General features: G+C 41.6%; 3 protein-coding genes across 6 annotated transcripts; 1 reads left to right on the top strand and 2 right to left on the bottom strand.

Annotated features, from left to right (window-relative positions):
• Positions 1-111: 111 nt before the first annotated feature.
• LOC125243380 (trypsin-3-like) lies at positions 112-8,514 on the bottom strand. 2 transcript variants are annotated; one of them, XM_048153006.1, is made up of 5 exons: positions 7,807-8,514; positions 1,624-1,777; positions 689-942; positions 436-572; positions 112-348 (listed from the first exon to the last, which is right to left on the bottom strand). In XM_048153006.1, the coding sequence occupies exons 1-5, from the start codon at positions 8,357-8,359 to the stop codon at positions 199-201; spliced, it is 1,248 nt and encodes a 415-aa protein (XP_048008963.1). In that variant the 5' UTR covers positions 8,360-8,514; the 3' UTR covers positions 112-198. The 2 variants fall into 2 exon arrangements, with proteins under 2 accessions (XP_048008963.1, XP_048008964.1); XM_048153007.1 differs by lacking the exon at positions 7,807-8,514 and adding an exon at positions 1,967-2,078.
• A 5,569-nt stretch (positions 8,515-14,083) lies between these two features.
• Positions 14,084-16,140, bottom strand: LOC125243987 (trypsin-3-like). Its single transcript, XM_048153884.1, has 5 exons — positions 15,999-16,140; positions 15,686-15,848; positions 14,667-14,920; positions 14,419-14,555; positions 14,084-14,320 (listed from the first exon to the last, which is right to left on the bottom strand). The coding sequence occupies exons 1-5, from the start codon at positions 16,036-16,038 to the stop codon at positions 14,171-14,173; spliced, it is 744 nt and encodes a 247-aa protein (XP_048009841.1). The 5' UTR covers positions 16,039-16,140; the 3' UTR covers positions 14,084-14,170.
• A 2,049-nt stretch (positions 16,141-18,189) lies between these two features.
• si:ch211-261d7.3 (myb-related transcription factor, partner of profilin) lies at positions 18,190-24,919 on the top strand. 3 transcript variants are annotated; one of them, XM_048152208.1, is made up of 4 exons: positions 18,190-19,316; positions 20,086-20,323; positions 22,929-23,354; positions 23,461-24,919. In XM_048152208.1, exons 1-4 carry the CDS (start codon positions 19,293-19,295, stop codon positions 24,243-24,245), a joined length of 1,473 nt encoding a protein of 490 aa, XP_048008165.1. In that variant the 5' UTR covers positions 18,190-19,292; the 3' UTR covers positions 24,246-24,919. The 3 variants fall into 3 exon arrangements, with proteins under 3 accessions (XP_048008165.1, XP_048008164.1, XP_048008163.1); XM_048152207.1 differs by lacking the exon at positions 20,086-20,323 and having other exon boundaries at positions 18,192-19,316; positions 22,947-23,354; XM_048152206.1 differs by lacking the exon at positions 20,086-20,323 and having other exon boundaries at positions 18,193-19,316.
• The last annotated feature ends 112 nt before the right edge of the window (positions 24,920-25,031 follow it).

Here is a 25,031-nt window from a genome sequence, read left to right as displayed (position 1 = left end):
AATTAAATTAAGAGTCAATTTAATTAATAGTAATGTAGAACTTAAACTGTGAAAAAACAGACATCTCATAGACTTGGTTAAATTATAATATAAATAAGACAAAGAAAAATCTTTAATGTTTGGTATCAGATGTTTATTTTAGTTTGCCAAATTATATTGCAACATGCCATAGTTATGGACTCTAAAAACTCCGGGAGATTAGTTGGAGCTCATGGTGTTTCTGATCCAGGTGTTATAGTTGCAGACCTTGACATAGACACCAGGTAGGTTTTCCTGGGCACAGCCGTAACCCCAGGACACAATACCCTGAAGCTCGTCGTTGCACACGACTGGGCCGCCAGAGTCACCCTGCAATCCAGAAGTGTTTCAGAGAAGTCAATAATTGCTACAAAATTACTTTTATATATCAAAATAAAAGTGTAGCAGTGATCTTACCTGGCAGGAGTCCCTGCCTCCCTCCATGAAGCCAGCGCAAAACATGTTGGAGGTGATCTGACCAGGGTAGGCGCCTTTGCAGGTGGAGTCACTCAAAATAGGAACCCAAAGGCACATCAGACGGCTTGGGAAATTGCCTGAGAAAACATCAAGTGCCCACTTGGTGAATTTGTATTTCTCTAATGGGTTATTTTAAAATGGCCTAATGATTTATGCATGAAGTTTCATTCCATATTAGTTTAGTGGCACGCACTTCCACTGGCACTCATGTTTCCCCATCCAGAGATCAGGCAGCTGGTATCAGATGGAGCACAGCTTGAAGGGAGAGAAACAGTCCTAACGTAGATGTTCAGAGAGGCGGCACTGCTCAGCTTGATCAGCATGATGTCATTGTCCAGAGTATAGCTGTCGTAACTGGGGTGTCTGATGACCTTAGAGGAGTAGATGAACTGCTCAGTGCCCTCAATGACATCAATGTTGTGCTCACCCAGACGCACCTGGACACGTCTGAGAATAGAGACAAGTGATTATTGGTTCATACAGAAAACATTAAATGTTAAACTCTTTAACATACTAATACAATTTTTGGTCCCACTTTATATTAAGTGGCCTTAACTACTATGTACTTACATAAAATAAGTACAATGTACTTATTGGGTTCATACTGAATTGCAAAACACATTTGCAGCTATTGAGGTGGGGTACGGGTAAGGTTAGGGAAAGCTTTGGTGGTATGGGTAGGTTTAAGGGTAGGGGTAAGGGTTAAGGGATGGGTCAACAGTGTAATTATAAATGTAATTACAGAAATTATTTACAGATGTAATTACATGCAGGTGTTTTTAAAATATAAGTACAATGTAAAAACATGTATGTACACAATAAGTGCATTGTATTAAATGATTAATTTAAATGTAAGTACATAGTAGTTGAGGCCACTTAATATAAAGTGGGTCCCAATTTTTTTGTTGAACCTAAGGAAATGTGCACTTTGTTGGCTGAAATTTAAGTGATTGCTAATGATTTATCACTTATGTGCCACTTATAGGAGAAATTTATTTTTGAAAAGTAATTTCTTTATAGATACATATGGTAAAATCTTGACTACAGTAAAGCTGTTGCAGTTTTTTTACCCCAGTAGCAAGGCATATTGACATACTACAAGATGCTTTTTGAAAGAAGTTCACTTACGACTTGTAGCAGTGAGCAGCAGACACGACCCAGAGGTCGCTGATCAGAGAGCCACCACAAAAGTGGTAGCCACTGTTCAGGGAAACCTGGTATGGAACACCACACTCAATTCCACCGATAATCTTGTCGTCATCATCATTCAGAGGAGCAGCATCTGGGAAAACATAAGGCTTCATTGTTAAATGCATACATTTTACCAAAATTAATATACAGAGCAGAAACCATATGGAATTAAAATAAATTCAAAATTTTTACATAATGAATTTCTGTTTAGAAAACCCTAAAATCCCTAAATAGATCTGTATTAAATCTAAATCTAAATCTTCCCTACCCCTTTACTCACAAGCTGCAGCGAACAGAGCCAGAAGAATGAGAACCTTCATGTTGAGACCTCTGAGTGGTGTGTTCTCATGGTTTTAAGACCAGCCTTTTATACTCTGTCTACTCGACAGCTCGAGATAATTTTCAAGGACATACATCATTTTGGTTCATTGTGTAAGCCTTAAATGGCAACCAGTGTGTGACTCCAGCATGTGCTTCAACATAATGCAGATTCTCTTTCTAGCACATATGATTGCAAATCATTTGTTTGTTTATTGTACGGCTATGAAAAAGCAATATTCACAAATCTCAATTATTTGTGTTTCTTACTATATTCTAAAAGGGAATTCTTTCCAGAGATGTGACGTGACTCTTTGCATATTAATAACCTGTGGCTGTGTGTGTGTGACTGATGTTGCAATGTCCATGTTGTAATGTTAAATATATTTTAATGTTGCATTTGTTTGTTAAATGTTTGTTAAATAAGGATACATTACATTATATCTGTAATGAGGTGGGACACGGGGTAAGATCCATCTGCAAGCTTTTATTAGCAGAAATCGTGGTCAAACAGGCAAAGGTCAAACAGTGGCAAACAGGTAGGGCAGAGAGCAGGCAGAATCGTAGTCGAGGAACAGGCAATGGGTCAGGGCTGGCAGATAACTTTGGTAAATCCAAAAACAGAGCAAAAGGTCCAAAGGGCAGGCAGCAGAATATCGAATACATGGAACAGACAGGATCAAAAACAGGCAGACAAACAAGAATCAGAATTGCTTGTAACAACAGTTAACAAGACCTCGCAATGAAGTGTGGTGAATGAGAGTCTTATATAGTCCAGTTAATGTGCTGCAGCTGGGTGTGGTGATTAGTGATTAGTGTGAAGTGTGTGCAGGTGACTGGCAGGGAGGATTAAGGGAACTGGAGTCCGGAACTGGCTGGGAACGTGACAGAATGTCCCCCTCCCGGAAGGCGCGTCCTCGTGCCGTGGATGGCACAACCAGGGAGGGGGGGTGGGCGCCCTGAAGACCTACTGGCAGGTGACACTGGATGTACAGACAGGTCTGGAGGTCTCCAGGACAGGTCCTGGCACCATGGTGGGTCAGGTGCCTCGGGCGGCCACTGCGGGTCAGGGGCCTCGGGCAGCCATGGCAGTACGGGAGTCTTGGAACGCCAAGGCGGGTCAGGAGAGTCAGGCAGCCATGGCAGTACAGGAGTCTTGGAACGCCAAGGCGGGTCAGGAGAGTCAGGCAGCCATGGCAGTATGGGAGTCCCACACACAAGTTCCCCACCCACAGGTATATGCCCCCCCCCCCCAAAAAAAACTCCTTCGGGAAATCAATGGTGGTAGCAGCGGGCTCGTTGGCTAAAGTGGGGTCTGTAGTGGGCTTGTGGGCAAAGAGCTTGAGTGGTGCCAGCAAAGCAGGGAACTCGGGTGGCGCCGGTAGGGCAAAGGGCTCGGGTGGCGCCAGAGTGGTCTCTGGTGTGGCCTCCAGGCCTGGAGCGGGCTCTGGAGCGGACTCAATGGCTGGAACGACCCCTATATTCGCAGATACTGAAGGGGCGGCCATCTTGCCCGTGGGCACTGGCGAAGTGGCCATCTTATCCGTAGCATCCAATGAGCGTGAGTGCGTAGCAACCGGCAAACTTGAGTGCGTTGCAGCCGGCATCCTTGAGTGCGTTGCAACCGGCGACCTTGAGTGCGTTGCAACTGGCGACCTTGAGTGCGTTGCAACCGGCAGGCTTGCGTGCGTTGCAACCGACGGGCCTGAGTGCGAAGTGGCCGGCGGGCTTGAAGCGGCCGACGGAGGTTTAGGAATGCCAGCTGCTCGTGCTGAAGTCAGCGGTAGATCAGCCACACTGGAATGCAACCCTCTCCACTCTAGGACGGATCCAGAGATGTGACGTGACTCTGGGTGATCAACGGGGACGTGACGTGACTCTGGGTGATCAGCGAAGACGTGACTCTGGAAGATCAGCGGAGACGTGCCTTGGCTCACGGAGATCAACTGTGATTTGACTTGGTTCTGGATAATCAGTGCTGACTTGACTTGGTGTTGTTATGATGGTGGCCGCCATTTTGTGAGTGTCCTCTTGAGCGGCGGCCATTACGTGATTCAGCGAGGTGTCACATTTTCCTGCGACACCCACAGTGAATAGAGAGCCAACAGACAACAAAGCATAATCCAGAAAGCTGCAAAGTGATGAACGCGGTCCCTCTTGTCTAAGCTTGTCCCAAAGAGGTTAGTTAATGCCATCACAAAAGAAGTCTATCAGTGCACAGTCCGGCAGGTCTAAACAATATGCAATGTCCAAATATTCTGCAATATATTCCTCCAGCGGTCGTGAGCCCTGCTTGAGCCCTAATAACAATAGTGCAATGTTCCTACCAGACCAGGGTTCACTAGAAAAGCTGCTGGATCGTTGTTGTGGCGAGGTCTTCTGTAATGAGGCGGGACATGGGGTAAAATCCATCTGCAAGCTTTTATTAGCAGAACTCGTGGTCAAACAGGCAAAGGTCAAACAGTGGCAAACAGGTAGGGCAGAGAGCAGGCAGAATCGTAGTCGAGGAACAGGCAATGGGTCAGGGCTGGCAGATAACTATCGTAAATCCAAAAACAGAGCAAAAGGTCCAAAGGGCAGGCAGCAGAATATCGTATACAGGGAACAGACAGGATCAAAAACAGGCAGACAAACAAGAAGCAGGAACGCTCAGAAATGTAATAACAGTTAACAAGACCTCGCAATGAAGTGTGGTGAATGAGAGTCTTATATAGTCCAGTTAATGTGCTGCAGCTGGGTGTGATTAGTGATTAGTGTGAAGTGTGTGCAGGTGACTGGCAGGGAGGACTATGGGAATTGGAGTCCGGAACTGGCTGGGAACGTGACAATATCATGCAGTATAGTCTACAAACAATGATTCTTATTACAGTTACAGAGCACTTTTTTAAATTTATTTATTTTTAAATGTGATCAAGTCCAGGAAATTTTTTAAAAATGAGCATACTCATTTTACAAACCCTCATTAGATATGACTGAGTGGACAACACTCAGACTTTAAATCAGACTGGAGTACTGCAGTGAAAAGTGAGCACATTTAATTGAAAGTGGGCATTGATTAATTTGTCAGGAAATGAACATAGACAGAGGATCCAAGTGCAAGTATAACAATATTTATTGACAGAATTCGCTGTACAATAACTTTACTCCAGATGGACAGTCGATGCAGAGACTGTGACGTGCCGAAACGGTGGTGTGTAGAGTAATCATGAGCAGAGTGGCGCAGGGCTGCAGCGGGTATCAGAGACCAGGGATAATCCAACCCAGAAAGCAGGGCACACGACGATAATCCAGAATCCGAGAACCAGGAAGAGACAAAACAGAGAGTACGACACCAGGACAGCCTGCAACGAACTGACAAAGACGACATAAAGACACGCACATTTTATAACAAGCACTAACAAGACGCGGCTGGCAACAGATTGTAATCAGACCATAATGGGTGACGCCCACACAAACATTCACTCACACACATACACATACACATACGGGGGACCGGAACCGGCGGATTAATGTTCGAATGAAAAACAGGTTTGATTTTAGATATTCTACGGTACGCTGGAGGGAATTTGAGGTGGACTGTCACCGGACTAAGAATCTTGGTGACAGTAAACGGGCCAATGAATTTGGGTGCCAACTTATTACTTATGGAGCTGAGCGGAATGTTCTTGGAAGAAAGCCACACTTTTTGACCGACGACGTATACGGGAGGCTTCAGCCGGTGGCGATCGGCCTGGGCCTTGGTGCGCGCTCCCACCTGAAGAAGAGTCTCCCGGACTCTTCTCCACGTGTGACGACACCTCTGGACGAAGGCGTGAGCAGATGGGACGGCAACTTCGGATTCCAGACTAGTAAAGATAGGTGGCTGGTAACCTAGACTACACTGAAAAGGCGACAGGCCAGTAGCCGACACTGGTAACGAGTTGTGCGCGTACTCCACCCAAGGAAGCCGCTGAAGGATTCTGAGCAACCCGACATCGCAACGTTCTCTCCAAATCCTGGTTGGCTCTCTCAGCCTGCCCGTTACTCTGGGGATGGAACCCAGACAACAAACTAACAGTCGCTCCCAGTAATCGACAAAACTCCTTCCAGAATTTGGAGGTAAATTGGGATCCCCTGTCAGAAACCACGTCCACCGGGAGGCCATGAATACGGAAGACGTGATTAATGACAGTAACTGCTGTCTCCTTGGCAGTGGGTAATTTGGGCAAGGGGATGAAATGTGCTGCTTTCGAGAACTGGTCCACTACGGTCAAAATCACCGTATTGCCCTGTGAAGACAGCGGTTGAAGAAGCCCATCTGGGGAACGATTGGAAGTCTTACCATGAGCGCAGACAGAGCAAGCCAAAACAAAATTGCGAACGTCGCGAGCCATACAGGGCCACCAGAATCGTTGCTTAACCAAAAAATTGGTACGACTAACCCCTGGATGACAAGCCAAATTGGAATCATGGCCCCATCAGATGATGTCTGAACGTAACCTCTCTGGCACAAATAATCGACTCGGCGGGCACCCGGGTGGAGGCGTTACCCCTTCTAAGGCCGTGTGGACCTTTGACTCGACCTCCCATGTGAGTGAAGAGACAATGAGTCTCTCAGGTAAAATACACTCGGGAGTGGACGGGCGCTCGGAACGATCGAAAACACGAGATAAAGCATCGGGCTTGATGTTCTTAGACCCAGGATGATAAGATAGCGAAAAATCGAAACGACTGAAAAACAGAGCCCACCGAGCCTGCCTAGAGTTTAGTCGTTTAGCGGATCTGATGTATTCTAAGTTCTTATGATCGGTCCAGACGATGAAAGGTACCCCCGAAACCTCCAACCAGTGATGCCACTCTTCCAAAGCTAATTTGATTGCCAGCAGCTCCCTGTTACCAATGTTGTAATTACGTTCAGAAGCGGATAAACGCACCTACCCCCACCTGAAGACCACCTGAACGCCGTTGCGGTGGAGGTCAAGGCAGTCAGAGGAGCGGCTCGTTGGCTAAGTTGCGAATAAAACGCCGGTAAAAATTGGCGAATCCCAAAAACCTCTGCAGGGCCTTGTGGGAATCTGGGATTGGCCAATCCACCACAGCCTTAACCTTGTTAGGATCCATGCGCACCCCCTCGGACGACATGATATAACCCAAAAATGGAACTGACTGTGCATGAAAAACGCACTTCTCCGCCTTGACAAAAAGCCCATTCTCTAACAGCCTCTGGAGCACTCGTCTGACGTGTTGCACATGTTCCTGGAGAGAAGAAGAAAATATCAATATGTCGTCCAGGTAGACAAAAATGAACTGATCGACCATGTCTCTCAACACGTTATTAACGAGTGCTTGGAACACAGCGGACGAGTTGGAAAGGCCGAAGGGCATAACCAAGTATTCAAAGTGCCCTCTAGGGGTGTTAAAAGCCGTCTTCCACTCATCCCTCTCCCTAATGCGAACCAAATGATAAGCGTTGCGCAGGTCCAATTTCGTGAAAAGAGACGCGCCCTGCAGCCGTTCAAAGGCAGAAGACATCAACGGCAAAGGATAAGTATTCTTTACCGTGATGTTGTTCAGTCCTCTGTAATCAATGCACGGCCGCAGCGACCCGTCCTTCTTACCCACGAAAAAAACCTGCTCCCGCGGGAGACGAGGAAGGGCGGATGATCCCAGCTGCCAGAGAATCAGAAATGTATTTCTCCATGACCTCCCTTTCTGGATTAGAAAGTGAATATAACTTGCTTTTAGGCAGAGAAGACCCTGGCACTAAGTCTATAGCACAGTCGTAAGGACAATGCGGAGGGAGATAAGCAGCCCGGGACTTACCGAACACTTCCTTCAGGTCGAGGTACTCCTCAGGCACGTTTGACAGATTCACCGACTCCTGTAACACAGAACGAGACACAGAAGAACAAGCAGACAACAAACAAGACGCATGACACTGGTTGCTCCATTCCGCCACGGACCCCTGGCCCCACCCGATCCTGGGCTTGTGTTTCAGTAACCACAGATGACCCAAGACGACCGGATGAAGTGCAGATCTGGAGATGAAAAATGACAACTGTTCTGTGTGATTACCAGATGTGATGATGGTTAAGGGCTTCGTGGCATGTGTGATGGTGGGTAACTTCTGTCCGTTAAGGGCGATGACAGATATGGCATGTTCCAGGGGGTGGATGGGTATGTGCAGCCGCGTGGCCAAATCGTGGTCTATGATGCAGCCCTCCGCCCCCGAGTCGACCAGAGCCTGGCAGATGTGATGCCCCGATACCCACTGCAGTCTCACCGGGAGGAGTGTCGCAGACGAGGATTTCTCCAGGGAAAGACCACCCGACAGTAACCTCGGTCCTACTGTCGGTCTCTGTCTTTTATGGGACATTCCTTTAGAAAATGTCTCGCTCCACCACAGTACAAACACAGTCCCATCTCTCTCCGGTGTAATCTCTCCTCCCGGGAGAGCCGAGCTCTACCCACCTGCATGGGTTCAGGATCGAACGGGGGACCGACCGTGTTACCTCCGCTGGCTCCGCTCTCCTCCAGTTCTTTGAAGCGCGCTACAGGTCTCTCACACGCCGCGCGTTCCTGTAAGCGGACATCCACCCGCAGCGCGAGCTCAATGAGTCCGTTGAGACTGGTGGGCAGATCCAGCTGGTAGATCTCCTGTAGAACACGGTCGGCCAACCCATGCAGGAACATATCCCACTGCGCCTCCTCGTTCCACTCACATTCCGCTGCCAGGGTGCGGAACTCGATGGCGTAGTCAGAAACTGGTCGAATTCCCTGCCACAGGTCCGCGAGTTTGCGAGCGGCCTCCCGTCCCGCCACCGAACGGTCGAAGACCCACCTCATTTTCTGCAACAGTGCGTGGAACAAGGAGCAGCACGGATGGTTGTTCTCCCACACCGCTGTTCCCCATAACGCTGCGCGTCCCGTCAGTAGCGTCATGACCAACGCGACTTTACTCTCCTCAGAAGAAAATGTATTAGGTTGCAAAGAGAAATAAATAAAGCACTTTGTTAAAAAAGCTTTACAAACATCTGGTTCTCCAGCATACCTCTCTAGTGCAGGAATACGTGGCTCTTGTTGACCGCTGATGTTGGCGGATGGGTGGGGAACAGACGGTGGGGCTGGCACAGCGGGAGATGAGAGATGTTGAATACGGGTAGAAAGCTTAGCCACCTGCGCCACCAACGCCTGAACGCCACGAGCAGTGGCCATCACCTGCTCGTCCTGATGATCCATTCGTTGAGCGCTCTTGCTCAAATACTCCTGAAGATCCGACAAGCTTGCTGGATCCATAATTGGTCAGTTCGTTCAGTCAGGAAATAAACACAGACAGAGGATCCAAGTGCAAGTATAACAATATTTATTGACAGAATTCGCTGTACAATAACTTCACTCCAAATGGACAGTCGATGCAGAGACTGTGATATGCAGAAACGGTGGTGTGTAGAGTAGTCACGAGCAGAGTGGCACAGGGCTGCAGCGGGTATCAGAGACCAAGGATAATCCAACCCAGAAAGCAGGGCACACGACGATAGTCCAGAATCCGAGAACCAGGAAGAGACAAAACAGAGAGTACGACACCGGGACAGCCTGCAACGAACTGACAAAGACGACATAAAGACACGCACATTTTATAACAAGCACTAACAAGACGCGGCTGGCAACAGATTGCAATCAGACCATAATGGGTGACGCCCACACAAACATTCACTCACACACATACACACACAAACACACGAGGGCGAGTAAATTAATCCATGAACCATCACATAATTTCCCCTTGTGAGTACATTATTTCCTCTTGATTATATACAGTGGGTACGGAAAGTATTCAGACCCCCTTAAATTTTTCACTCTTTGTTATATTGCAGCCATTTGCTAAAATCATTTAAGTTCATTTTTTTCCTCATTAATGTACACACAGCACCCCATATTGACAGAAAAACACAGAATTGTTGACATTTTTGCAGATTTATTAAAAAAGAAAAACTGAAATATTACATGGTCCTAAGTATTCAGACCCTTTGCTCAGTATTTAGTAGAAGCTTTTGATCTAATACAGCCATGAGTCTTTTTGGGAAAGATGCAACAAGTTTTTCACACCTGGATTTGGGGATCCTCTGCCATTCCTCCTTGCAGATCCTCTCCAGTTCTTTCAGGTTGGATGGTAAACGTTGGTGGACAGCCATTTTTAGGTCTCTCCAGAGATGCTCAATTGAGTTTAAGTCAGGGCTCTGGCTGGGCCATTCAAGAACAGTCATGGAGTTGTTGTGAAGCCACTCCTTCGTTATTTTAGCTGTGTGCTTAGGGTCATTGTCTTGTTGGAAGGTAAACCTTCGGCCCAGTCTGAGATCCTGAGCACTCTGGAGAAGGTTTTCGTCCAGGGTATTCCTGTACTTGGCCGCATTCATCTTTCCCTCAATTGCAACCATTCGTCCTGTCCCTGCAGCTGAAAAACACCCCCACAGCATGATGCTGCCACCACCATGCTTCACTGTTGGGACTGTATTGGACAGGTAATAAGAAGTGCCTGGTTTTATCCACACATACCGCTTAGAATTAAGGCCAAAATGTTCTATCTTGGTCTCATCAGACAAGAGAATCTTATTTCTCACTATCTTGGCAAACTCCATGCTGGCTTTCATGTGTCTTGCACTGAGCTCAGCCACAGTGATCTTTGGGTTCTTCTTTACCTCTCTCACCAAGGCTCTTCTCCCCCGATAGCTTAGTCTGGCCGGACGGCCAGCTCTAGGAAGGGTTCTGGTCGTCCCAAACATCTTCCATTTAAGGATTATGGACAGCGCCGCCGCTCCCACCACGCGCATCACGCACTGTGCGTAGGGCACCAAGTGCTGAGGGGGCACCAAAAATAGCCTAATGAATTTTTTTTTTTAAATGCCGGTATTATTTCATTAGCCTATAGAAATATTAGGCACATTTTAGCCATGTATATGTAACAAAAAAGGGGGAACAAGAAAGATATTTAATAATTGCTCTAGTCTAGTCTAGTGCCCCCCCGTGCCAGATGGTCCGTTCCGGTTGTTCGCGCGGGCGCCTGCCTGACGCAGTTTGACAGATTTGAGCATGGCTCCGAAAAGACAGCAGGAGTCGGGTGCTGAGAAACGAAAGAAGAAGAAACTGCGAGATGATGCCCGTGCATCACTTTCAGGTAAGTCCATGTTTAATCATTCAATCTAAAATGTTTAGATTATCATTCAACGTTAATGCTAACGTTAATGTTAGCATTAGCAAACTATGTTATTATAACTTACAACTTCGGTGCAAGCTAAATTGAGATTTTACTGTTAAACATTACCTATTTTAAAAATAACTGACCTGACGCCAGCTAGCTGTTACTTTTTTTTTTTAATATCTTTCTTTAGATATTGAGCAGTAGTTTATGGTTTATTTTGACGTGACAGTGGTTAATACTTTCTCAGTAACGTTAACAGTTAGCAGTCAGTGCAGTGCACATGGTAGGCTAACAATTCCTGTTAAATTATATATATATATATATATATATATATATATATATATATATATATATATATAAAAATATAAAATGTCATTATGAATGATATAAAGCAAACATTACTGTTGATTTGTGTGCATTATTGCACCTCATTCTATTATGCTTTATATTAGATTAGATTTAGATTTAGATTTATTTATTCATTTAGCAGATGCTTTTATCTAAGCGACTTAGAAATGAGAACAATAGAAGCAGTTAAACTAGCCTACTGTGTTTACAAAGTAAGTAAAGTTGTGACTTTTAGTCCTCTAAATCTTTGTTTTATTTAAGAAGACTGACTATTCTTGTTTGTACTTATTGATGATTGTTTAATTTAATTTATTCAAAGTGACATTGAATTTGCAAAAAAAAAGAAGTCTGGATTATTTTGATATTTTTTTTATTTTGCTATTCTGTTTACTGTTTACAAAGTCAGCAAAGCTGTGAAGATTTTACTTTCTCTTTTTAGTGTTCTTAAGTTTTATACTGTGATGCTGCTATTGTGTGTTATTGGTATTGAGTTATGTTTGGTAATAAAAAGTTAAACTGGCAAAAACAAAGGTTTTTTTTTTCTTCTCGGGGTCAGGGTGGGGGGCATCATAAAGGAATTATGCTTAGGGCACCAAAATGGCTAGCAGCGGCACTGATTATGGAGGCCACTGTGCTCTTAGGAACCTTAAGTGCAGCAGAAATTTTTTTGTAACCTTGGCCAGATCTGTACCTTGCCACAATTCTGTCTCTGAGCTCTCTGAGGGCTTTCAACAATTCTGTCTCTGAGGGCTTTCCTAATCAAGTCCAATCAGTATAATCAAACACAGCTGGACTCAAATGAAGGTGTAGAACCATCTCAAGGATGATCAGAAGAAATGGACAGCACCTGAGTTAAATATGAGTGTCACAGCAAAGGGTCTGAATAGTTAGGACCATGTGATATTTCAGTTTTTCTTTTTTAATAAATCTGCAAAAATGTCAACAATTCTGTGTCTTTCTGTCAATATGGGGTGCTGTGTGTACATTAATGAGGAAAAAACTTAATGCATCTTAAATGATTTTAACAAATGGCTGCAATTATAACAAAGAGTGAAAAATTTCTGAAAAAGGGGGAGAAAGGGGGTCTGAATACTTTCCGTACCCACTGTATATATATATATATATATATATATATATATATATATATATATATATATATATATAAATAAACTGTGAAATTTTGGCTGATGGTAACCTTGTTTTCCGAAATATTACAAGATACGCACAAACTGATGACTTTAAATAAACATGACATGGGAAAAGATCAACTGAATCAACATGTGGCAGCTAAACCATTCAAGGTGTTTATCACCAGAGGTGCTATCTACTATCAAAGAATTTTGAAATATTTAACCAGACACTTTAGACTCATATATTGGTTGTCAGGAAGTTTTTTTTTTTTTTTTCATTTAACAGGCACATTACACAATAACCTAGCTAATTTGCAGCAGGTGCCCTTGATTAAACTTTTACTGAGACCATAAGACATCTAAGTTTTTTAACTCTTTGATGCATGGTGTCAACAGTGGACAGATCTTTAAAGTACATTTTTAAACATGTCCATTGTCACTTGCCTGGAAAATCCAGCCTCACCACCGTACCAGCGGATCAGTCTGGTCGGCCATTGAATCATTTCGATTTCTAAGGCGGAGCAAACAAGAGCAAACAGGAAGCAGAGTAAACCAATCAGAGAAGGGCGGATATGACGTTAGCAAAGCGACAAGAGAGTCAACAGCGAAAAGTAAATAATTAATGTGTTTTTGGTCATTTAAAACTAAATTCACGGCTGAATAGAACAAACTCTCGGGTCTCCCGTGCGCAATCTTTGTTGATATTGAAGGGACTTTCGCCGCACTAGAGTGACGCTGTTTGCGTCACTGAAATAAACGAATCTGATTGCACGGTACGGTTTGGAGTTGAATCGAGGCGCGACGGAGGGCGGACTGACCAGGGCAGAGTGAATATAGAAGATATATCATTCTGGACTTGCCAGGCAACATTGTCACAGCCAATCCAGTGAGTGTGTGAGAAACTTTTGTATTGGAATGACATACTTCTGAAACACGTGAAAATGTTTGCTGTATATGAATATGTTTTTCATATGATATCAACATTACTGATGTACTGACAAAAAAAAATAAATGTTAAAAAATCAATTTTCTAATATTTGGACTAGTAAATCCCTGTAATGGACAGTAGTGTTTTAATTAGAGATCCTATGGTTTGATTTAGATATCCGTTAGTGTTAGTGCTGTAATTGAAATGTTATCTGTTGCTTATAACAGATTAAATGTCTTGTCTGAAATTGCTCAAACTCAAGTCTTGTATGTCATTTATACCTGTATAGTGGTTTGGACTAAACATTCAGGGTTTTTTTTTTTTTTTTTGCTGTTGTTGTTGTAATAATTCATATTAAGTGTATTCAATGTTAATTAATTTGTAACACATTAAGTTAAGAGTCAATTTAATTAATAGTAATGTAGAACTTAAACTGTGAAAAAACAGACGTCTCATAGACTTAGTTAAATTATAATATAAATAAGACAAAGAAAAATCTTTAATGTTTGGTATCAGATGTTTATTTTAGTTTGCCAAATGATATTGCAACATGCCAAGATTATGGACTCTAAAAACTCAGGGAGATTAGTTGGAGCTCATGGTGTTGCTGATCCAGGTGTTATAGTTGCAGACCTTGACATAGACACCAGGTAGGTTTTTCTGGGCACAGCCGTAACCCCAGGACACAATACCCTGAAGCTGGCCGTTGCACACGACGGGGCCGCCGGAGTCACCCTGCAATCGAGAAGTGTTTCAGAGAAGTCAATAATTGCTACAGAAATTACTTTTATATATCTGTTAGCATGACATTAAAAGTGTAGCAGTGATCTTACCTGGCAGGAGTCCTTGCCTCCCTCCATGAAGCCAGCGCAGAACATGTTGGAGGTGATCTCACCAGGGTAGGCGCTTTTGCAGGTGGAGTCACTCAAGATAGGAGCATTAAGGCACATCAGACGGCTGGGGTAATTGCCTGAGAAAACATCAAGTGCCCACTTGGTGAATTTGTATTTCTCTAATGGGTCATTTTAAAATGGCCTAATGACTTATGCATGAAGTTTCATTCCATATTAGTGGCACGCACTTCCACTGGCACTCATGTTTCCCCATCCAGAGATCAGGCAGCTGGTACCAGATGAAGCACAGCTTGAAGGCAGAGAAACAGTCTTAACGTAGCTGTTCAGAGAGGCGGCACTGCTCAGCTTGATCAGCATAATGTCATTGTCCAGAGTATAGCTGTTGTAACTGGGGTGTCTGATGACCTTAGTGGAGTCGATGAACTGCTCAGTGCCCTCAGTGACATCAATGTTGTGCTCACCCAGACGCACCTGGACACGTCTGAGAATAGAGACAAGTGATTATTGGTTCATACAGAAAACATTAAATGTTAAACTCTTTAACATACTAATACAATTTTTTTGTTGAATCTAAGCAAATATGCACTTTGTTGGCTGAAATGTAAGTGATTGCTAATGATTTATCACTTATGTGTTTCTTATAGGAAAGATTTATTTTTGAAAAGTAATTTCTGTATAGATACTTATGGTAAAATCTTGACTACAGTAAAGCTGTTGCACTTTTTTTTTTTACCCCAATAGCAAGGCATATTGACATACTACAAGATGCTTTTTGAAAGAAGTATCTTAAGCTCACTAAGACATTTATTTGATCCAAAATTTAGCAAAAACAGTAATATTGTGAAACAGTTGTGCTCCTGTTGTGGAAACCATTATTTTCAGGATTCTTTGATGAATTGAAACTTCAAAAGAACAACATCTATTTGAAATAGACATCTTTTGTAACATTATCAATGTCTTTACTGTCACTTTGGATCAATTTAATGCATCCTTGCCAAATAAAAGTATTAATTTCTTTAAAAAAAAAAAAAAAAAACTTACTGACAATAGACTTTTGAATGGCATAGCAAATGAAAATTTGCCATTACATTTTTTTTTTACTTAATTGCTTTCATTAAAATCAAACTTTATAGTTACTGAGATATAATTATTGTGAAAACTTCCCCATGTGACAATTAGGTCCAGTCTCCCCTATATATGTATTATGTACATGCAAAAAAAAAAAAAAAAATTGACTTTCACTTACGACTTGTAGCAATGAGCAGCAGACACGACCCAGAGGTTGCTGATCAGAGAGCCACCGCAAAAGTGGTAGCCACTGTTCAGGGAAACCTGGTACTGAACACCATTCTTAGTACATTCATATCCACCAACAATCTTGTCGTCATCATCATTCAGAGGAGCAGCATCTGGGAAAACATAAGGCTTCGTTATTAATGCATACATTTTACCAAAATTAATAAACAGAGCAGAAACCATATGGAATTAAAATAAATTCAAAATGTATTGTATTTTACATGATGAATTTCTGTCTAAATCTTCCCTGCCCCTTTACTTACAAGCTGCAGCGAACAGAGCCAGAAGAATGAGAACCTTCATGTTGAGACCTCTGAGTGGTGTGTCCTCATGGTTTTAAGACCAGCCTTTTATACTCTGTCTACCCCACAGCTCGAGATAATTTTCAAGGACATACATCATTTTGGTTCATTGTGTAAGCCTTAAATAGCAACCAGTGTGTGACTCCAGCATGTGCTTCAACATAATGCAGATTCTCTTTCTAGCACATATGATTGCAAATCATTTGTTTGTTTGTTTGTATATTGTATGGCTATGAAAAAGCAATATTCACAAATCTCAATAATTTAATGTTTCTTTTTATATTGTAATAGGGAATTCTTTGCAGCGGTTATTTAAAAAGGGGAAATTTGGTTGCATATTAATAACCAGTGTGTGTGTGTGTGTGTGTGTGTGTGTGTGTGTGTGTGTGTGTGCGCATGTGTGTGACTGATGTTGCAATGTCCATGTTGTAATGTTAAATATATTTTAATGTTACATTTGTTTAGTTTGTTAAATAAGGATACATTACATTATATTGTGCAGTATAGTCTACAAACAATGATTCATATTACAGTTACAGAGCACTTTTTTTATTTACTTATTTTTAAATGTGATAAGTCCAGGAAATCTGTAAAATGAGCATACTCATTTTACAAACCCTCATTAGAGATGACTGAGTGGACAACACTTTATTTCAGACTGGAGTACTGCAGTGAAAAGTGAGCACATTTAATTGAAAATTGGGCATTGATTAATTTCCCCTTGTGAGTACATTATTTCCCCTTGATTATATATATATATATATATATATATATATATATATATATAAACTGTGAAATTTTGGCTGATGTTAACCTTGTATTCCGAAATATTACAAAATACGTACACTGGTGTACGTAAAATGGTGAGTATAAATAAACATGACATGGGAAAAGATCAACTGAATCAACATGTGGCAGCTAAACCATTCAAGGTGTTTGTCACCAGATGTGCTATCTACTATCAAAGAATTTTGAAATATTTAACCAGACATTTTACACTCATATATTGGTTGTCAGGAAGTTTTATTTTATTTTTTTCATTTGACAGGCACAATGCACAATGACATTGTTGTAACATTTGCTAGCTAATTTACAGCAGGTGTCCTTGGTTAGACTTTTACTAAGACCATAAGAAATCTAAGGTTTTTAACTCTTTGATGCATGGTGTCAACAGTGGACAGATCTTTAAAGTACATTTTCAAACATGTCCATTGTCACAGCCAATCCAAATGACCTTTCTCCCTTTTTCATAATTCTATATGACTGTCTTCTTTATATTTCTGTTTACTTATGAACTGTACATTGCATTACATTAGAAACATCAGACTTTTAAGACAGTCTGCTTTAAATTTCATAGCTGAAAATAAAAAGTTTACAAAAAAAACATACCACACTCATGGTTAATGCTGTGTGAATCTTGGGCTGATTTTTGCCTGCGTCTATAATTTCAGAGAAATCACAGATAAATCATTAGCTTTTGTGGGAGAGTACAGGTGGCAAATGAAGGCTATGCAAGGGTTTGAAAATTACTGATTATCCAATTGAATGCCTCTATCTTTCTTTATTATTATTATTATTATTTTATATATTTTATTGTCTGCCTGCTATTATAATGGGGGAAAAAAATAAAATCTAGATTTTTTTCCCCTCATTAAATAGGTCTACATAAATATCTCCTTGTTAAGGAAACCAGGCTAGCTGTCACATGCATCAGGACATTGTCACAAGAGATAAAGTCCACTTGCATAGGTCAGCTATATAATGAAGATTGATTTTAACCAAAAATATCTTCAGATATGTTCACCGGAGCACTCCGGTGAAAGCAAGTGATAATAGAAGTAGGCTAGTCCAAGCCATTGAATGTTTACTCTTCTACCATGTGAGAACTGAGAACAATATTCAGCACCTTTTCCTTTTCAGCTATATTACTCAAATCGAGAGCAGCTTACGTTTTTCTCCCGTGTTTCTCATTTAGACTACAAAATCTGCTACTTTTATTTCCACTATTATTATTTCATTTAGCCTAACTCATACACTAATAACTATAAATATATATAATTATAGCTGACTTTGTTTAAATATACTTTCTCCGTTTTAATGTATACAAAATTTGTTTCACAGTTTCAGATGTAGCCGCACGGTAAATATCTTTGTGTGATGTCATATTCCTGCGACGTTTTGGGGTCTGTGTACATTTAGGATTCTAAGAGGTTAGCTTTGCATCTATGCACTTAATTCGGTTTGGTATTTAAACTCTCTGATCATTTATCACATCCCGATGGTGTGAGTACGGATTTTTTCCCCCAAAACCAAATCTGTCTCGTAATGCGGGTACGTCGCATAAATGACTTTTCTACGAACAGCAGTATTTGCTTGAGAAGAGCTAGTGGCGGCTAACGTAATTTATGCGGAATGCGCATCCATTGCGGATGTGGTGCAGAATAAATGCGCATTGCTGCGACACAGGTAATTTTGGCCTTTACATTTAAGATATTCCCTTAATTAGACAATTAGTTAAATGTGATTCCAACTATATTATCCATGCATTCTTTGTTTTTATTTCTCGCCCGCTCCTCTGTAACCTCGGACTTTTCCCCGTCATTGCCAGATTTGTTGTCAATCAGATATCTGCATGTAATTAGTGATTCAAATACATAATGTCAAACATTACAGAATATCAGAAGAACATCTCCGAGTTTCGCTTTTGGACGAAAGCCACAGGTTTTTGTTTTAGAGATACAAGATACAGACAACAAAATATCGCAATAATTGCGCAAAATCAGTGTAAATGCACATAAACTCTTTATAAAATGACACGTTAACCGATTGCCGTTCCGTAGTTAGTATCTATTTTCTGTAGTTGTGTATTACTGAGCCCATTATCAAGGCTGTCCTTGTTAGACATTACAATGAAGCAATGAATGCCTTGCCATGGAACAGCATGGTGGCTTTTTACCCTCCTTGTGAATGGCACGCTGTCCACCAGTCACATTGGTGTGTCTGTAAACCACAACATATCCATGACTGAATACTACGAGGAGGGAGGGTTGCTGTATGAGCACTCACCTCCCATGCACATCAAAGTGGAGTCTCCAGAGGGTCCCTTCGGAGGCGGGGTCTCAGAGGATGGTTTCCCCAGGGAAGATGATGACTCAGAGGCCAGTTGTGACCACCAGAATGGTGGGTTGCCTAGCAGCCTGCCCTTTAACGTTGTGGTTGTGCATCCCAACATAGTCGCACCTGGAATGTCTTCAGATGAACTCATCCCGATCGAACAAAGTAAGTCTTAGATGGTAGGAAGTGTTTAATAATATGTGATTTTACTTTACTGAAATATTACTTCTAACATTAATATTTAAAGGTGCACTCTGTAATTTCCCCACTCATTTTTAAAGTTTTGCAAATATAGAAACTCACATAAGATGAGAACTCCAATCATGTTAGTAGTCTAATAAAAGTGGTTTTAATTTACATTAAGCGGGTCAACATGTTGAGATCACACTACTCAATTCAAGTCATCTTTATTTATATAGCGGTTTATACAATGCAGATTGTTTCATAGCAGCTTTACAGAGATCAACAGTAAAATAATGATTCAGTTATGCAAACGGAGTTCAGTTAAGCTATAAAGCAGCTTTAAAAAGAAAAAAGTGTCATCGTTAAGCTGAAGTCATTTCAGTGTTGATTCAGTTCCGTCATAAATATCATCAATTATTAAATTAGTTCAATTTGGCTATAAAGCAGCTCTGTAGAAAACCGTGACGTCATCATCCAGCTCAGTTAATTTCTCATCTGATAGTGTCAGTTTAGTCAGATCAATAATATTGTTGAATATTAACTGTCCTTAGCTAAACAAGCCAGAGGCGACAGTGGCAAGGAACCCAAACTCCTTAAGGTGAAAAAAAACCTTGGGAGAAACCAGGCTTAGTCGCGAGGCCAGATCTCCAAACAAACATGGTGTGGTTTAATTCAAGGCTGCATCACAAGTCAGAAAACAGATTGCGTTGGTATTGTTCAAAATATTTCATCCAGTCCCTTCTGCTTGAAGATCAGATTCATCATGCCGGTATGGAGACGAAGCTGGCTATTGGGGTCTGTGCAGAGGACTTGTCTGGTTCTCGTGGTCTTTGCTGAGGACCTATGCCGATGGCCATGTGTCGATGAGGTCTTCACAGGGGATTGTCTAGTTGACATGGTATCTGCTGACATTCATGGCTGTGTTGTGGTCGCTTCTAGGTGCTGGTCCACCATCTGGTCTGGACACGGCCTGGATCTGACTGACTACGGTAACCTCAGGATAAGGATGAGACAGACAGACTAATATTAGCGTAGATGCCATTCTTCTTACGATGTAAGAAGAACATTGGATGTAGTGGGAAGTGGAACACTGTTCCGGTTGACCTACTTTATGCAGCCTAAGAATCGTTTTATGTACTCGAACTTATAGAAATGTGATAGTGTGTTTTGTGTTTTCTAGGTCAAAGAGATGAATTTGTAATCTAGATTTAAACTGACAGAGTGTGTCTGCCTCATGAACAATGCTAGGAAGACTGTTCCAGAGTTTGGGTGCTAAATAGAAAAAGGATCTACCACCTGCAGTCGATTTTGATATTGGACAGAATTTTGAGACCGCAATAGACATGAAGGACTATAATGCGTTAAGAGCTCACTCAAGTACTGAGGAGCTCAACCATTCAGTGCTTTATAAGTTATCAACAAGATATTAAATTGTATGCAGTGTTTAATAGGGAGACTGTGCAGTGTTGACAGGATCAGGCTAATATGCTCATACTTCCTGGTTCTATTAAGAACTCTAGCTGCTTCATTTTGTACTACCTGGAGATTGTTTATTAAGCATGCAGGGCAACCACTCAGTAGAGCATTACAATAATCTAGCCTTGAGGTCATGAATGCATGAGCTAACTTTTATACATTTGTCATTGATAGCATATGTTGTAATTTAGATGCTTTTAAGATGGAAAAATGCAGTTTTACAAATACTAGAAATGTGGCTTTCAAATGAAAGACTGTCATCAAATAACACCCAGGTTCCTAACTGACAACAAAGAAATGTGCAGCCATCAAGTGTTGGTTATTACGTGTGGAGGTTTTTGGTCCAATAACTAAAACCTGTTTTTTCCCCCAGAATTTAGTAGTAGGAAATTTGTAGTCATCCATTTTTTTATATCAACTATGCATTCCGTTAGTTTTGTGAATTGGTATATTTCATCAGGCCATGAAAAAATAGAGTTGAGTATCATCAGCGTAACAGTGAAAACTAACGCCATGCTTCCTTACGATATCTCCTAAGGGTAGCAATGACCGAGTGAAAAGCAACGGTCCTAATACTGAGCCTTGCAGTACTCCATACTGAACTTGTGATCGATATGATACCTCTTCATTTACTGCTACAAATTGATAATGATCAGATAAGTATGATTTAAACCATGCCAATGCAATTCCATTTTGACCAGAATGTTGTGGTCGATAGTATCAAATGCAACATTAAGGTCCAGTAACAGCAATGGAGAGATACAACCACCAACAGATGATAAGAGCAAATAATTTTTAACATTAATGAAAGCAGTCTCGGTACTATGATACAGTCTAAATCCTGACTAAATCTTGGCAGGTGCCATTTTCAGGAACATAGTATTTTCGAAAGAAAAGGGAGATTCGAGATCTGTCTGTAATGAAGTAATTCTCTAAAATTAAGTTGTGTTTTTTTTAATGAGAGGTTTAAAGGGTTAATTCACCCCAAAATGAAAATGCTGTCATTAATTACTCACCCTCATGTAGTTCCACACCCGTAAGACTTTTGTTCTTCTTCGGAAGATAAATTAAGATATTTTTGATGACAGAATGCTGTCAGATTTCCTTCCATTGACAAACCTCTTCCGGAAACTTAAATGTGCTGTGTAACGGAGACTGAACCTCATTGGTTACTCAGCACGTTTGAGCTTGGAAGAGGTTTGTTCTTGCGTGTTATTCAAGTTGGGTTGAGCTTCTGCTTATGTTCACAGATCAATGTTTACATGCGAGTAAAAGCCTAAATTAAATCTATTCATCATAACAAGCAATCGATACTCTTCGGAAATCAAATTAATCAAAACTCCTCTTTTGATTAAACCGCTTGATTCATATGGATTCATTTTCCGATCTCTTTATTAAGTTTTTGAAGCGTCAAAGTGGTAGTTACAAAGACAGTCAATGGAAGGAAATCTGACAGCATTCTGTCTTCTGAAGATGAAAGAAGGTCTTACAGGTGTGGAACTACATGAGGGTGAGTAATTAATGACAGCATTTTCATTTTGGGGTGAACTAACCCTTTAATAACAGCTAGCTTGAAAATTTTTGGTATATATCCAACTGACAATGATGAATTAATAATATTATAAATATATTACCACTCAGTTTATTATAGTAACATTCTGATAATGTAATTTTTACTCTCTGATTAAATAGATCATAGATTACCACAAAAAACATGACACTTTGTGACACTTTTTTTTGTTTATCAACTCATTCAAAATACAATTCATACAGACAGTGGAATACATTTCAATTAAAAACATTACATTTTGTCCTTTATTTAATTTTTTTTCAAAAACATATGGAAAACCTGGCATTTGCATTTTGAACTAGATTTTTAAATATTTAACCTTTTCATAACCCCAGATATCCTCAACTGCCATTGACCCTTAGAGGTGTCATCAGTAACAGTAAACCTTTGTGTGATGCTACATTCATGTTGCTATGTGTTAGTATAAGTCCAAAAATACTGTCATATTGATCAGCGCAACACAAGCAGAAAATGTACTGAGTGCACCTTTAAATAGAAATGCAAAAGCCTAATATTGTGTTAAAATAAATCTTGCCTTTGAATTAAAGACAGGGGTGTGTCTTCAGCATTAGCCGCAGGAGGCGTAGGAAAAAGGAAAAGCCGCTTTAGCGGGGCAGAGCTGGAGGTGTTGGTATCAGAGGTGACCCGGTGTGAGGGGGAGCTGTTCGGTCCAGCAGGGAGGCTCCGGCGCCGAGAAAGGGAGCGAATTTGGGCTGGGATACTTGAGCGCGTCAATGCTGTGTCTAGAGTACCACGGACTCTAAGAGAAGTGAAGAAACGCTGGGATGACCTGAAAAGACGTAACGGTGGTAGACTGGCTGACGCGAGGCACCGCACCTGCTACCTGCCTTCCAGCAGAGGGGCCGCGATTATGGGAAGGCAGACTCAAGTCAGTCCCAGGCTCCAGCAGTCTCGTCAAAAGCAGAGCACTAGAGTAAAAGCCAGTTTTAGTTGCTTGTCAGACACTGATCCAGGTAACATCTTTAGGTTTTGAGTGGCCCCACAAATTTGATTTCGTAATAAAGTCTGTTAAGCATGGCAATATTTAATGTTTATATATATATCTTTTCTCTGTTTCAGTTGCAGTTGGAGATGGTTCTGAAAGAGATGGTTTTGAAAAGGAGGAAGAGGCTGGTGAGCAAGACTGTGATGATGGAGATGATTGTGAGGGTGTGGAGAACAGCATGGAGGATAAACTGGGCTTGGGCCTGGGTCTGGGAATAGTACCACCTCCGACATCAGAACGCTGGCTACCTCCTTCACCCCTTTACAGTGCGCCCTTCCTCAACGGGACCCCTCATACAAGCCCAGAACCATCCTTAGGGACCCACCAGGGCCCACTGGAGCCCCCTCCGCCACGCACTTCCTGGCTGGAAGATGAACTTCGTGGACTGGGAGAAGCAGCCATGCAGCTTGGAGATCGCATGGAGCAGAACCTGCGCGAGTTTGGAGAAGGCTTCAGAAGCGATATGCGGAAGCTTGTGGCTTCACAAGAGGCCCTTACAAGCAGCTTGCAACAGAATAATGTACTTTTGCAACGTCTGTTGGGTCTACTTGAGATGCAGCATCAGCCACCTCAGCAGCAAATTCCACAACAGCAACTTCAGCAACAACAATTACAGCAACCTGCACAGCATCAACAGCAACAGGAACCTCCACAACAGCAGCCTTATCAGCAACTGTTATTGCCACAGGAACATCCACAGCTAGAGCAGCAAATCCCAGCAACTGTTCCACCTCTACCACCACCTCCAGATATTTTAGATGGTACTCGGCACACTGAACCGCCGACTGACATAAATGGAGTATCGCAACGGCCACGCCGTGGCAGAACAGTAGACCTCAGACGAAGACGCAGACGTTGATGTTGGCGTGAGATGTGGAAAAATAAACTGTATTCGGTTACAGTAAATGTATTTATTTAAAGCAATGTTTTATAAGGTTAACTAGTTGCAGATTGTGCCATGTCATTGCAGCCACATTTTATGTTATGCCTGTCGCTGATATATAATAAAGTGTATTATATGTACACCAAAAAGCTCAAAGCTATATCAAAATTGACTTATGAACTCTTGTTGCTGATAGTAAATTACTGACATTTTATGGATCTGCTTGCTCAAGTTCATATATAAGAAGTTTAGAAAAATATTCTCTAGACAGGCCTAAAACTTTTCAGTTTTCATGCTGTGGCATGATAAACTTTTTATGATAAACTCTTTGATTGAGGCACCGCAGATCAGTGCAAAAATGACGTTTTACTTTTGCTACTATCACTGTTTAAGAAAATACATCCAAATGCTGTTTTAAAGGACATTGTATTGCATAGAAGTTCCCCAGTTCCATGGAAATAAATGCAGTTATCAGAATTACTGACTAACGTAGAGATCTAAGATTGCCCAGTCACTCTGCATGCAATGCAAGATAGCTAAGCTCAAATATACCTTTTTGCTAACTTTTCACCATGTTAACAAAAATAATGTGTACTTGGAAAAAATGTCTGCATATGAAGAAATTTTAATAAAAGCAATCAATACATTTATCACCCTTTTCCTATGATCACAGTCAATTATATATTAAGCAGCACAACTTTTGATACAACATAAATGTTTGTCATGTGACACTGAAGTCTGGAGAAATGGCTGCTGACAATT

This window comes from Megalobrama amblycephala, linkage group LG13 (genome assembly GCF_018812025.1).
Source record: "Megalobrama amblycephala isolate DHTTF-2021 linkage group LG13, ASM1881202v1, whole genome shotgun sequence".
Lineage (NCBI taxonomy): Eukaryota > Metazoa > Chordata > Actinopteri > Cypriniformes > Xenocyprididae > Megalobrama > Megalobrama amblycephala.
Note: the sequence above shows the minus strand (reverse complement) of the source record. Positions and strands in the feature narration are given on the sequence as shown.

Excerpts from the sequence above, each read along its gene's own strand:
- LOC125243380 (XM_048153006.1), bottom strand. The coding sequence starts at position 8,359 with ATGTCCCATAAAAGACAGAGACCGACAGTAGGACCGAGGTTACTGTCG. Across the intron at positions 1,778-7,806 it reads CGACCTGAAGGAAGTGTTCG|ATGCTGCTCCTCTGAATGAT; the intron begins GTAAGTCCCGGG and ends ATGTTTTCCCAG. Across the intron at positions 943-1,623 it reads GCTGCTCACTGCTACAAGTC|ACGTGTCCAGGTGCGTCTGG; the intron begins GTAAGTGAACTT and ends CTCTATTCTCAG.
- LOC125243987 (XM_048153884.1), bottom strand. The coding sequence starts at position 16,038 with ATGAAGGTTCTCATTCTTCTGGCTCTGTTCGCTGCAGCTT. Across the intron at positions 15,849-15,998 it reads GGCTCTGTTCGCTGCAGCTT|ATGCTGCTCCTCTGAATGAT; the intron begins GTAAGTAAAGGG and ends ATGTTTTCCCAG. Across the intron at positions 14,556-14,666 it reads AAACATGAGTGCCAGTGGAA|GCAATTACCCCAGCCGTCTG; the intron begins GTGCGTGCCACT and ends ATGTTTTCTCAG.
- si:ch211-261d7.3 (XM_048152206.1), top strand. The coding sequence starts at position 18,959 with ATGCCTTGCCATGGAACAGCATGGTGGCTTTTTACCCTCCTTGTGAAT. Across the intron at positions 19,317-22,928 it reads ACTCATCCCGATCGAACAAA|ACAGGGGTGTGTCTTCAGCA; the intron begins GTAAGTCTTAGA and ends TTTGAATTAAAG. Across the intron at positions 23,355-23,460 it reads CTTGTCAGACACTGATCCAG|TTGCAGTTGGAGATGGTTCT; the intron begins GTAACATCTTTA and ends TCTCTGTTTCAG.